The sequence below is a fragment of the Nothoprocta perdicaria genome, unplaced genomic scaffold (assembly GCF_003342845.1).
Source record: "Nothoprocta perdicaria isolate Ctin4 unplaced genomic scaffold, notPer1 scaffold_68, whole genome shotgun sequence".
NCBI classification, from domain to species: Eukaryota; Metazoa; Chordata; class Aves; order Tinamiformes; family Tinamidae; genus Nothoprocta; species Nothoprocta perdicaria.
Window position 1 is genome coordinate 1362777 of NW_020455954.1, and position 13197 is coordinate 1375973.

The 13197-nt window shown below is 40.2% G+C and overlaps 1 protein-coding gene across 1 annotated transcript in view; it reads right to left on the minus strand.

Moving 5' to 3' along the window:
• ARHGAP8 (Rho GTPase activating protein 8) overlaps positions 1-13197 on the minus strand; it is a 59264-nt gene that overhangs the window by 32687 nt on the left and 13380 nt on the right. Inside the window, exons 3-5 of the mRNA XM_026050354.1 lie at positions 11074-11180; positions 8201-8338; positions 2094-2181 (exon numbers count right to left, since the gene is read on the minus strand). Of these exons, the coding sequence (XP_025906139.1) occupies positions 2094-2181; positions 8201-8338; positions 11074-11110 (263 nt within the window). The 5' untranslated portion in view covers positions 11111-11180. The remainder of the gene's footprint in view (positions 1-2093; positions 2182-8200; positions 8339-11073; positions 11181-13197) is intronic.

Here is a 13197-nt window from a genome sequence, read left to right on the forward strand (position 1 = left end):
CTTATTTTTTCTTCCTAATTTAAAATATTTTCAATTATTGGAAAAAAAAAATCCATCAGCTAATTACTGGCAATTAGGACTGGTTACAGCAAACTGTTTTCCCTGAATATGTTTGCCTCTGCCTTGTTTGTATCGCAGGGATTGTGTTTATAGATCATTTCCTTTGAAACTAATTTAAGGAACTACGCTAGTTATCCCATCTTGCAACAATACTGCGTGTTTTATAAGCAGATTTCTTTGTGTTGATTCTTTTATGGTGCACTCCAAGATGCTGTTCTCTTTCCTTTCTCCTACATTTGAGAACATTGTACAGTCTATTACGCAGCTCAGCGATTCAAACGAAGCAGTGATGATGGAGGGGCACAATCCAGCCTCCCCTCTCGCTGGGTCACATCTCAACCTCCTCACGTCATTCTCAACGCACTCATATTATTCTGCAGCACAGCCCTAGCTATTGTGCTTAACTGTATGTAGGCCACTCTCATTTCATAAAACAGGCAGTTCCATATGGCATCTATTAGGCTGTGGTTATTTCAAAGTATCAAGGCCACTCTGACTATCCACCTATGTAAAAACATGCAGCTTCGCTGCCTGCCTGTACTTCCATTGCCTCATTTATCTGCTAATTCCCCCTAACATCCTGCAAATCTCACACCGTGAATGGTCTGGGACAAGGACTGCCACTGCAATTAGTGTAATGTAGTTTTGATCCCTGACTTGTGTATTGGATGTTAGCTTAATAGAAATAGTAGTAACGATTATTCAAGGCTTAATTAGGCTGAAATGAAAATATACCCAAAAAGGTATTCTTACATGTGGGGAGTCTCCTGCTTTATTTTAAACCACGTAATTCCATGGCACTTTGCATTCAGAAAGCCTGTACTTCTAAATATAATAGTGAGGATTTTGTGGGCACAAAATAATCAGAATTTCTGTACAGTCAATTACACGTTCCAAGGCTGTAACAGAATCACAGGGACATTATAAAAGCATTACCAGATATTAAGTGATTCAATCACAAACAGCCTACCAGTTTGGATCTAGCCTGCATAGTCTTCACCTCAAAACTTGACTGCTTGGTCTAACTACTTAAAGCACAGATCACTTCACACATATTGTGCCAGCTGCCTTCAGCCCTCTATCTTAATATTGACTTGCCAGGAGGGTTTAACATAGTCTCCGTTATAGAAAAGCTTTTAGTTGTTCAAATCCAGTAGAGTCTGAGGGCTGGAAATCCTCCTTTTACCCAGGTGCCTCCTTGCAGCACTGAGGAAGGGCTCTTAGATCTGGCCAGCAAGGTGGTTATTCCTCCCACGTTACCTGTTAATCAAGGAAGGCAGCTCCTCCGGTGAAGAGTTCAGTGCCAGGCACCTTGCTCCGAGGGGCTAACCCTCCTCCTGCAGGAAGCTTTGCCATGAGGCTCCTGAGCTAAGCTAACAGCGCGAGGAGCACACAAATTAAGCAGCATTGTTTCAAACATCTACATCTCTCTAATAACCTGTTTTTTAAACCCCTCTCTTTCTGAAAAGTTGAGGTAAGAGCACTTCCTGCTTTTGTAAGGGTCTGTATATTGAAATGTGTTAAAATACTTTGGTAATAGGGGCTGTACAAGAACTCAAAACAGGTTTAAAATGCTTCATAAGGTCAAAGCTCTTCTGACAAACCAGATCCCAATGTAGTGGCATGTTAGGGAATCCAGGGAAATATGTACTGATAATTCAGTGCCACAAGTTTACAAGGAAGAAGAATGTGGTTTTTTTAATGTTCACCACCTCTTTAACACACACACAAAATACAACAAACATTACAAAATGAGCCTAAAAAAAAGTTCAATTTCGAGGTCGATTGATGGTTCTCATCATAAATCCCATTTTTAGATGCCATAGGAATCATTAACATCAACACTACAGTACACAAAGTTGACTTCTGCAAACAGGGAGTTGCTTCTCATGGTTTCATCTGCATCTCATTCACTTAACATTAACATTTCACTCTCAACACCCCTGCTTCACCTCCCAAAAAGCTCCTTCACATAGGAACAAGCTAACAGAAGTTCACATGTAAAATGCAAAGGGGGATGGAGAGAAACTTACTCCAGCAATCGGGTGTGATCGAGCTGATGGGAGGGTGGCATACGGCAGCAACTGAACGTAATCACCTTCCGTCCAGAGTTGTCATCACCTGGTGAACAAAACAGTCAGTAAAGACGATGCTCATTCGTTTATGCCCTGGGATCTCCATCACCTGAAGGAGCAGCTCCTGTCTTCTGAGATCTGGGGCTGCGTCTGTAGTCCCCACTGCTCCCTAAAAGGCACTGTCAAACTTCACTGCCAAATCACTTGTTTCACACAGAAATCGCTTTGCCCACCACAGGCATGGAAATAGGCAGCTGGCTGCTAAAGGGGGGAACTAGGCTGACGACAAAACAGGCCCATCTAAAAATGGCACGTCTTTAAATTCCTCAGGCCTTACTTTTGTAATATATAAGAATACTGCTCTGCTTACAGGCACTTAAGGCATCTCCTTTGCCACACACTTCAGTAAGATTTTTGCAGAGAACTTAAGCATTCTTAGATGCTCCTTTCCACTAGCACTGCGATATTCATATCCCAGTTAAAATACAACAAGCAGGGCACACATCTGGGCTGTTTACAACCTGAAGATCCTTAAAGTCCATCCCCTTAGTCTCCCTGGCAAAGCACATATAGTTACACCCCGGTCCATTCCACCCATGAGACCCAAGACAGCTTCACCCACGGTGCTGAGCCCAGGGCGCTGTTCACTCCGGGGCCACCCCATGCCCATCTTCCATATTTTTTCTTTTAAAACCCATTCCAGTCTAGGTGTGGAAGGGGGAGAGGGAGAAAAGGAGGAGATTAACACTTAATGACTTGCCACATATGAACACAGAGTGAGTGAGAGATCTTCTCCACTATCAATTCCCAGTCTGTGTTATCACCACAACTGTATCCTATAATCCCTTCAATTAACTCATCGCGCTCCATCTTCCAGAGCTTGTCAGGTTTTTCTGCCTCTTGTTCCTCCTGCCAGAAGGCTGTTCCTGGGCTCCCCAATTTGACCACCAGCAACCTCATTTTCTCATCTGCAGCTTAAAAGTTACTCTGAGTTTAGACCAGTTTGTTCTTGTGCCAAGAACATCATTCAGCTGAAATAGCTCTTTTCCTTCTGTACCACTTACCTTCCTGAAGAGATCTCTAGGCAGAAATCATATTCCCTTCCAGCCTTTATTTTACTGCCTGTAAACAATTTAGCTCTCCTCTCTCTTTCATGCACCACCATTCCCCCAATTGAGCCATTTTCTTAGACTGCTCCAAGCTGAATGCACCTTAAGTTAGAACTGAAGGATGCCTCATTTTCTACAGGAGACAATTCAAAAAGAAGTGCAATTTCTTCTTTGGTCCATGATGTTTCAATGTGTATTTTAAAGCCACTTTCAGGTCAACAATATAGTTTGTTTTAAATATTTTATTCTGTGGACTAATGTTATCAAATACCTTCAAAGGAAAACTGCTAACTTCTTCTACACTACGTATATAAAGACTTTCCTCCTCTCATCCTTCTGCACTGATTTAGTGCTCTCAATGCTCAGGAAGGGAGCATTCCCCAAGACAGTGTCTTAACGGCTTGTATACTCAAAGTCCCTATGAATTTCTCATTTTGGCAAAAATCTCTGGGTCACAATCTGCACTCATGCAACAGAAAGGCCCGACATTGGATTTTTCTTGACCATTTGTAAACACAAAACCCCCAGCAGACTCCTGACTGCCTCAGCCCTATCAGCCAAGCTCAAGCTGAGTCAACTCGGTCAGCCTCATCTTGCAGATCCAGCCCCTTCTCCCCCGAGTGAGGAGGGGTGCATGGAGTGTATTGTCCACAGTATGATTTATGCTCATTAAAATATAAAACAACCACTGGGAATCACGTATGGCCTTTGATATCAAACCCTGCAGTCCCCCAAAGAGGATACGGTAATGACAAAGGGAAGGGCAAGTGGGAAAATGGATCATTCTACTTTTTAATTAAGAATCTGGATGGCACAGCACTTACTAAGTGCTTCTTGCAAATGAGAAGTTTTTTTTCTAATGACACAGCTCATTTCAATTTGCAAATGAGATCTTCTGAATGCTGCAATTTTAGCACAACTGTCGAAGACTTTGGTTCTGATGATACAAAAGAGTATCGGTTTCCAGCGAAAAGTGATAAATCATTTTACTTCATTGAAGCTTGTCACTATGGCACTAGAGCAAAGCCATATCCTCATGTTAATGGAAATTCTGCCACACGTTTCAGCTAGAATAGAAGCAGGGTCAAAATCCAGGCGACTTGCAAGTGTAGTGAAAATGCTGCTGATATCAAACTCAAAGGAAAAAAAAATAGACAGGTTTCTGGAAAACATCATTACTAGTGCTTATAATCTGCTAGCCTATTTGGAGTGTGGCCTCTCCCTCATCCTATCCCAACACCTTTCTCTCCTAAAATTTACACGGCTTCAGTAAAAAGCTGCAGTGTATTTATTATTGCAATGCATTCTTGATGCATAGAAGGTTTATAAAAATGAAGCACAGTAATACCATTCAGTAACTCCTAAAATGTACTCCCACATCCAACTTTAGGCATCAAATTTAACTGATTAGGTGAGCCAGTTAGTCCTCCTCTGGCTCTGAATGCACTGAGCAGAGAAAACATGAACCTCCACAGCACTATGCAGACCCCACATCTCTGCGTTAACATCTGCTGGACTTCTTTGGATGGAATAAGTATCCCTGCTTAGGAACGTGGATTCCACTAAAATCAGACCTCCATGACTTTTTCTTGGAAGCCGGTCTTCAATGCAGTGGGAGCTGCATTTCTGCTATTGCTTTGTCTGCCTCCAAAAAAAAAAAAAAAAAAAAAAAAAAAAGGAGAGCAACCTACACTACTTTCTGAAGCCCTTTACATTAGCTCAGAAGTGACACCCACTGGCAGAAGCTTGTATAATAACTCCTGTAGAGAAAGCAAATCTTCCTTTAGGAACGAAAGCTTTAATTATTTATTTATTTATTTATTTTTTTTTTTTACTTCTCTGTAATTCATCATGGATCTGCTCCTGAATTTATTAGAAGTGCTAAAGTTACTGTGGATGTAGCCTGATAATTATAAAGACTTGTGTCTTCAGCATATTGTTTAAAAACTACATTTAAATTACTTGAAGTTTCATAGCCTTATGTACATAGTACTAGTCTAACGACTTTCTAATATTCTAACTGGATTCTAATACACTGGTCTGAAACCAGAAATGGCCATGAAATGAGCTAGAGCTTGAAGAAAAATATAAATGCTCTCTCTGAGGACATGCTGAATACTTGAAATCTTCAAATATGACTAGAAAAGGACTAAAAGGCTAGGGAAAATATTGATTTAAAACAAAGATGGACTTTGCTTCCATTAGCAAGTTTAATCTAATACATAAAGGGATGCAACCTGGCATTAATGAAATCACAAGCATCAGAAATAGCCTGTTACTTTATCAGTGCATAACCAGAACAAGGAAGCAGAAGAAATTATCAGCAATCATATTATGAAAGCAAATTATAGAAAATAACAGAAATATTTAACAAGCGGCACCGGTGACATTTATGTACGCTTGAAGTAGTTGACATATTGGCATCAGTGGGACAAAATCACTAGGTAATAACCAACTACTAAAACTTGTACCTTTCAAAATGTCCCCTTCTTAATTCATTTGCATGTATACAGCGTGAAAATATCTTTACAGGCAGCCAAAACTGGAAAGCAAGTACAAGTCTCTTTATGAGAAGCAAGAGGGAGGTTTAGTGTGTGTGGTTTTTTTTTAAATAACTGTTGGAAACTAAATCATTGTACAAGACAGATAAATTACTGCAAATATTTTCACCTAAATCTCTGTTCTTGTTCTTTAGTCCTGACAAGCAATACATTTCATTGTCTCTCAATCACAGAATTAAAACAGAAGGAACAGCTTGCAGAATTGCTTTAAAGCAGCCATTCAAACCACTGAAATTACACTTTGTCTTTTTCAAAGACATTATTATGAACTGTAAATAGGTAAGATATAAATTCTTTTAAAATGTTTAATTCTCAAAAGGGCCTGGCCACTTCCCAGATCGGAAGGAAGTGTGGAGAGCTGGCCTTTTCTGCACTTGCTTCTACATCCAGAAAACACTCAAATCTGTCTCAACACCAGTTAACGCTGGGAAGGGAGAAGTCTCATTTTGTGGAAGTGCATCTTCCGACGATATTTTTACCTTTTGCACGTTCTGCATTCAAACGCACACCTCTGTGTTCTCTTCTTAGATGGTACTATCAGAATTATTTATTTACTTTTGGGTCCTGCATCCTGAAGCAAAGTGGCTGCCTTGTGCTTTGCATTTAAGTTGTCCAGTGTATTTGTAAAACCCCATCACATAACTCTGATGGAACCGTGGGTCTCACTTTGGACAATACTGAGGCACATTCCCATTCTCTAATCCAGAAATAAAGTGTAGGCAATTGCATAAAATTACGCTATTTGAGGACAAAACCAGGAATGGAAATGCAAGTTAATATTCTCTCCCCACTGTATGTTCACCAGCAACAAAGCATGAATTTTTAAATGGAGTTGTTCCAGTATATTTTATTTTCTCATTCCAAAATTTCCCCCTTTTCTGGGTTTCTCTACCATTTGACCTCCTCTAAGTCAAAGGACAGCACCAGCCTGAGAATGTGAAAGTCGAGGTTTTTGTTTGCCCTGGTAGTAAACAAACTGTCAGTCATTTGCGTTACAAAATTATCAGGGAATGTCTTATTGGCCACTTGGGCAGAACACGGTAAGATTGCCAACCTGTCCCCTCAGCTCCAGGAATGAGCATTGAAAAAGAAGATGTTTTTCAACCGCAGATTCAGAACTTTAAGCTCAGCACCTGTCCCGTCACCTATAGCTGCAAAATCATGACAGTTCCTCCAAAAGGAAGGCATGTAACAAGGATCTTTTATAGTCAACAGTAGTTAGAAATTTGTCTGTTTTAAGAAAGACAAATATCACATGCAGTAACAAATTTCCAAGTTCCAGGGAAGCCTTGAGGAGCAACAAATAGCTACTAAACTAAGCTAAGAAGTCAAATACAGTCATTTTTTTTTAATGATCTCATTAATGACTTCTGTATCTTGGTATTTCCCCCATCCCAAAGCTGGTGCTTGAGTGAGGAACATCAGCTTTAAATCTCAAGAGTGTGAATCTGTTATTCCCTTGCCTATGGAATCGGGTCTTACGTTGGGAGGAGAGTTTCTCATGAAGGTAGAAGGTAATATGGGCCCAATGTATAATCAGCCTCAAGAGGAGAAGTCAGTATGGGTGAAATTCCCCTCCCACTATAGCCAGAAGTCAAGTCACCACTTGACACACTTCAGTTCATGGCTTTCCAAGAAGCGCTCAGTCGAGGCGCGTCAAAGCATGAGGCATAAAAGGTGTGTGCAACATAACACAATCTGCAGATGAGCAGTGTTAAAGACTGTTATTTATTTCTTCTTGTGTAAAATTCTGAAGTTCAGGAATGTGATTATAATGTTATTTTAATAAGCTTATTAATGCCAAAGGAACCCAAAGTATGAAAGTCATGTGATGCATGCTTTAAAGAGGTGCTTTTATGCCACAAATGCACCTCCTTGTCCTATTAAAATACTATTTTAAAATAAATAACCATAAGGAATGAAAGATCCAATATTTAAACATGCTATGTACCTACAGTTTCTCTCCATCATTGCCTCAAGAGTTTCCTTTATGCCTTTTATTAGTTTTTATACAGTAGCCCATAGCTCTTCAGTTGCATTCCCTTTCCTGGCTAGACTATAAAAATGATTACATGTGTGGCTCCGTAACACTTCAGGTTATTCAGAAAACAAAACAGCTTATCACTCAAGCCACAGACCTGTTACATCCAGTATTTGGGCTTTGGATTATGATATAGAGTAATGGCTGTGTTCTAAAGTAAGATTAAGCTCAAATATTTGGCTCATGATTCATCTGCAGAGAAGCACTGTATCACATGTAACCACTATTCACCTGCTTTTCAGGATGAAGGCTGAAAGTATTAACATGCCCCTGATGCATCACTGAGGAATAAGGTAAGACAAAATGTGATGAAGTGTCTAGGCAGCTGAAGCTGCTACTCTTTTCCAAACATACCTGCTAACTGGATGATACCATGTCTTGCAACGTCATAGTAGGGGTGATTAATGTTTAGCTCAGTATCCTCCGGTGGTGGTGGAATAAATGTCTTTTCCTGGTCAGCCTGTGTGTCTTCTGCTTCATCTTTCTGCAATTCTAAACGAGCAAGTGAGAACGGTTTAGTGATAATGAACAAAGAAAAGCTTCTGTCTCTGATACATTCTTAAAAGGCTGAATTTTAGCTTACTTCTGGCAAAAACTCAGGTCTTCAGACACTGCTGTTAAATTTTCAAACCAATATTTTGGCTTTTTTTTCCCTCCATCACCATGTGTGATCCCAAAGCCCCCTTCATGTCCTCCTTAAAATCAGGATTTGCTGCAGTGCTCACAAAAATCTCAACGCCTGGATAGCCGGCACGCTGCGACCTCGCTGTGCCCGACTGTTGCTGTTGCCTCCTCAGCTCCCACACTCCCAGAGCCTGCTCCTTGCACCATCGCACAGCTCCGTGCCTTCCCTCTGAGCCTGTGCCAGGGGCAGCAGTGCCCGGGGTGCTAGCACGTGCGCTGGCAGCTACTCCACGTTGACACCCCACGTGAACGCTGCCTGCCGGCCAGGCTCACTCCCTCTCCCATAAAGGTATCATCAGTGCTCGCTGAGAGAGTCCCCGGGGGAACTGCACGCAGTTTAACACGTGGCTTAGCCATGGACTAACTCCTCTCAGCAAGTAAGTCTTCATTCGGACCAGACATCATGGATTTTCTACAGATTGGAGCACAGCGAGATCGAGGCTATTGTGACACTGTAACCCAGTACTCTAAAATACTACAAACAAAAGCCCATTGTAGCTCTCATCAAATCCACCATTTCCTTGAAGTGCGTTATCCTTCACAACTCTACCTCTGCTAAGGTATCGCACCCCTTGTACATCTGCTTCTTTCATTGGGCTCTAATAAGACATATAACGTTAGACAATAAGATGAAAAGAGCAGTTTTATCTATAACACCATTAGGGATGCTTAGAAATGTGCACTGAGAACCTTCAGCTTTCTCACCCTCTGCGTATTTCCTATGTCTTGACCGCTACCCAAGACACTCTAGGGCAGAAAGGATATATTAGGTATTGATTTCAGTCAGGTTTATATACAGTAGCTAATAATTGTTAGAAAAAAAACTGTTACTAAATATTCCTGAATGTTTTCCACTCACAAATCCCTGTATCCTTCTATTTATAAACAGCTATATGAAAGCTTTATTGCCTCATTTTTAATTTTAATATGACTTGTATTAAAAATGCATTTGACAAGGATGAAAAATGCCACTAATGGCTGGGCTTTTAAAAGAGAAAGAAGAGTTAAGAAAATCTGCTTTTTTTTTTTTTTTTTTTTTTTAGTTTATGTCTACTCTGAATTCACATTAAAGTCTCCACAGAAAATAAATCAGCAATCCTTCTAGAAGAAAAGATCTACCTTTCGAAATAAACCGTAACAGTCTTCCTCTTTTCTACCTTTTAAAAGTGTATCATATCTAAGAATAATACAGTAAACTTAACTGAAACAGTCCTCTTCCACTTTTGAATGACTCTGATCAAAGAGCTGGGAAGAAGAATAAAACATAACGCAGCACATGATGTAAATACATTTCAAAAAAGAGGAAGAAATGATGAAATTCATGTTAAAACTACAACATTTGGAACAGAGAGGCAGAGGCCAACCCTTTCTGTATATGTTTAGTTTGGATAGCATGTATTGCATGTATAGTTTGTATAGTATGTTCTGTATGCATCTAGTTTGTATTCTACAAAATAATAGGTTTCCAAAAAGAAGGGGTAAGCATTTGTGATCAAGTACCACCAGCCATCTGGCTTGGAGACATGAGACAGAGAAAGAAGTGCAGAAACACAGCAATCATGTACCCTCATGTGTCCTGGAGTCACTCACAGGGACTGTCAACCCAACAGCAGTCCCAAACTATTGAAAAACTACTTACCCTGACATAAATTTTTTTCTTTTCAAACAGAGGACTGGTGCTCAAGACACGTTTCATAACAAATACAGATAATAATAATAAAAAATCATTGTTCTGAACTGACAGAGACCTGAGCTCTTTTTTTTTCCTGCAAATGATAGGAGTTTATTGCTTTGCTTCATGAGCCGTAGCAGAGAGTCATCTGTTACTACTTGCACTGTTGCTGGTGTTAAATCCTGGCTTGGAGAGAATGTGAAGGGCCTGATCCAGAGTTTTCCGAGGCTGACGTGAAAATTGCTTTCAGTAGATTCTGAATGGAGCTCTAGGAGTAAAGAGGCCTGTCTGCTCCTGATGAAAGTCAGGACAATTGGAGAAATCACAATGGAGGTGGGGGACAGGGAGAGGGAGATGGGGGGGATGTGGGAGATAAGTAAATAAATAGGAACCTCCGAAAGCCTTGTGCTCTGAGGTTCAGCCAGACATCCTCAAAAAGACAGGAAAAAAAATTCAATGCTGATTTTTCCAAATGATGAGCCTCCTAATTCCACGGTCACATTGCTCAGCTCGGCTAACATCTTTGGAGATAACATGCAATACAGCAATCTCTGTGCTCATTCAATACTTGTCTCTTTGGAGTAATGACTCCCATTTGTGCCACAATATGTGATGATGGTGATATTCCACCAGCCTAGTATTGCACTGGGAACATATACCAATAATTCATAAATGCTGCATATATTAAACTAACCTTCAACCCTAATGGCTTTCACAGGATACACACCAGTACAGTGGCTGTAACTCATACTGGATTGCTCCAAGAAGTATTACAAAATGCTGGTGAAGCTTCTCGCCTACTGAAGATGCTCTACTAAATCACCTGCAACTCCACCAGGATGCCAGTTGAAGTATAAAAAGACATATTCACCTATTTCAGCTAATTTCTCATAGTCAGCTTCAGACATGCTGCCTCTTAGGAGGAAGTCTCTGCAGATCTTGCTCAGTGATTCTCGCAGGATGAAACTTGGGTCAACCCTAGAAAAATAAACAGAAGTGGCCATCACCGTCACATGTTATGTTCTGTACAGGTAAAAGAAGAAAGCAAACGTCCCAACCCTCCAGTCTATTTTCCAAATACTGTTCAGTGTGGAGGAACTAGATGAGTTTGGGCATCATTTCCTCACTACAAAAGCCTTATGAAATACCTTTGATATAGGAGTCTAGAAAAAAAAAAAAACAACTATATTTAATGACAGCACTTTCAACAAAGGTGATCTGTGTTTAATTTGGGTTTTTTTTTCTGCCTTCAAAGCATGTATCGCATGATTTGTGATCACATGCTTTGATGACAGACACCAGAACTGAGGAGTATTTCACTTCTGTAAATAACCTAATTCTTCTTAATCTACCTGCAAGTATTTTATTTTTCAGAGGAAGAAGAAAATCTGTATATTCATGCCAAAATCACCTATGCTATTACAGCTGGATGGTTTATTGCAGGAAATGTTTTAAACCTCACATTCTACATGAAAAAGCATCATGAAAATTTCAACCTAGCACTAACTTATATGAAAATAAAAGCCCAGTACCTCCTGCATGATTCCTGCATGTAATCTCTGCCTTTTTTGGATAAATGCTCTTAGGAGTCCTTTATGAATATAACACCAGGTAACATACCTATTAGGAACCAAGAATACAACACAGAAGATCTGTCTTACCAAGCCACTGCTCTGAGCAGTAAATAAGAAAACTTACCTTAAATTAAAACATTGGCCTCGGATGGCTGGTGAGGTGCTGGTATCCAGCCCTAAAATAGATGCTCCCTTCAACCAAGCAAGTGAACATCTGCCAACCTAAAAGCACATGCTTACAGATTTCACTCTACAGGGACTAGACAACAGAATGATCCTAGCTTTTGCATTTGGAAACTACAGGCAGGCTGGAAAGGGGCTAACACAAGGCCTGGCTCTTGGCTTCATGTTTACATGGGTCAAATGCAGTTGCATATTAGTATATGACTAGGAGTCCCAAATATCACAGTAAAACGAGTTCTTGCTAAGAACTCCAATATTTAAAAGCACTTCTGGCAGCTAGCGAAGATTTCTTATTACTTTTCACCATTGTTTCACAGATCTGATACTAACAGAGCAGTAATTAGCACAAAAGGCAACCATGCATTTCTACAACACGTTGCTCTAAAGAGGAATTTCCAAGATTGCTCTACCACTTGGACAATACATACAGAACATACAGAAAACATACAGAAAAGTCCCAGTAAGAAGAAAAAAATCTGCAATTTCTCATTGAACAATAGTTTTATTAAAAGGAAAAAGCCATTCTGACCCAAACACATTTCAGGTTATTCCTACCACATGGCATTGAAATCTTAATTCCGTTGCTATTTTTAAACCATCATGCAAATAAAATACTTGGCAACTGATATTGCAGCTGATAGCTAATTTCTTCATCATTATTCTCAGCGGTATTTTGACATTTCTAAAATTGACAATTAGCACCTAGTGTGAGAATGTGTGTTTTTATTGTGTGTTTTTATGTGCAGCTAACTTGTTACAGGTATTCTGGGTCACTTAGGAATAGACACAGTTTGCTTGGTCGTAATTGGTATCTCAATACCCTCAATGTACCTGGGACAGCAAGGAGAAAACGCTACGCTTCCTTCCTAATACTGATCCCTTACATTATAGTTACGGGTACTGAGGGCATCTAAAGAGGGAAGACGTAAATATCCCTGCAGATTTTAAAGAGCAAAGTTACTGCACGAGCGAGAACAACTACGGTAGCACTAACCACTAGCAAAATATTTAATGCCCCAAATTGCCAGGATGCTAGAAATAATTTAGATGCACTCAATGAAAAGGGAGATGTGGAAGGAAGCGTTTGCCTGGGTTCCAGCTTGCTGCTCCCTTGGGGCAGCTATCAGGGTAGTGCAGCAACTTTGCTGAGGAATTTTAAGCATGAACACGTGAACTGAGCGGGTGATGTCTTTGTGCAAACTGTAGCCAAAACCTTCTGCTTTTCTTCCCATCTTTGC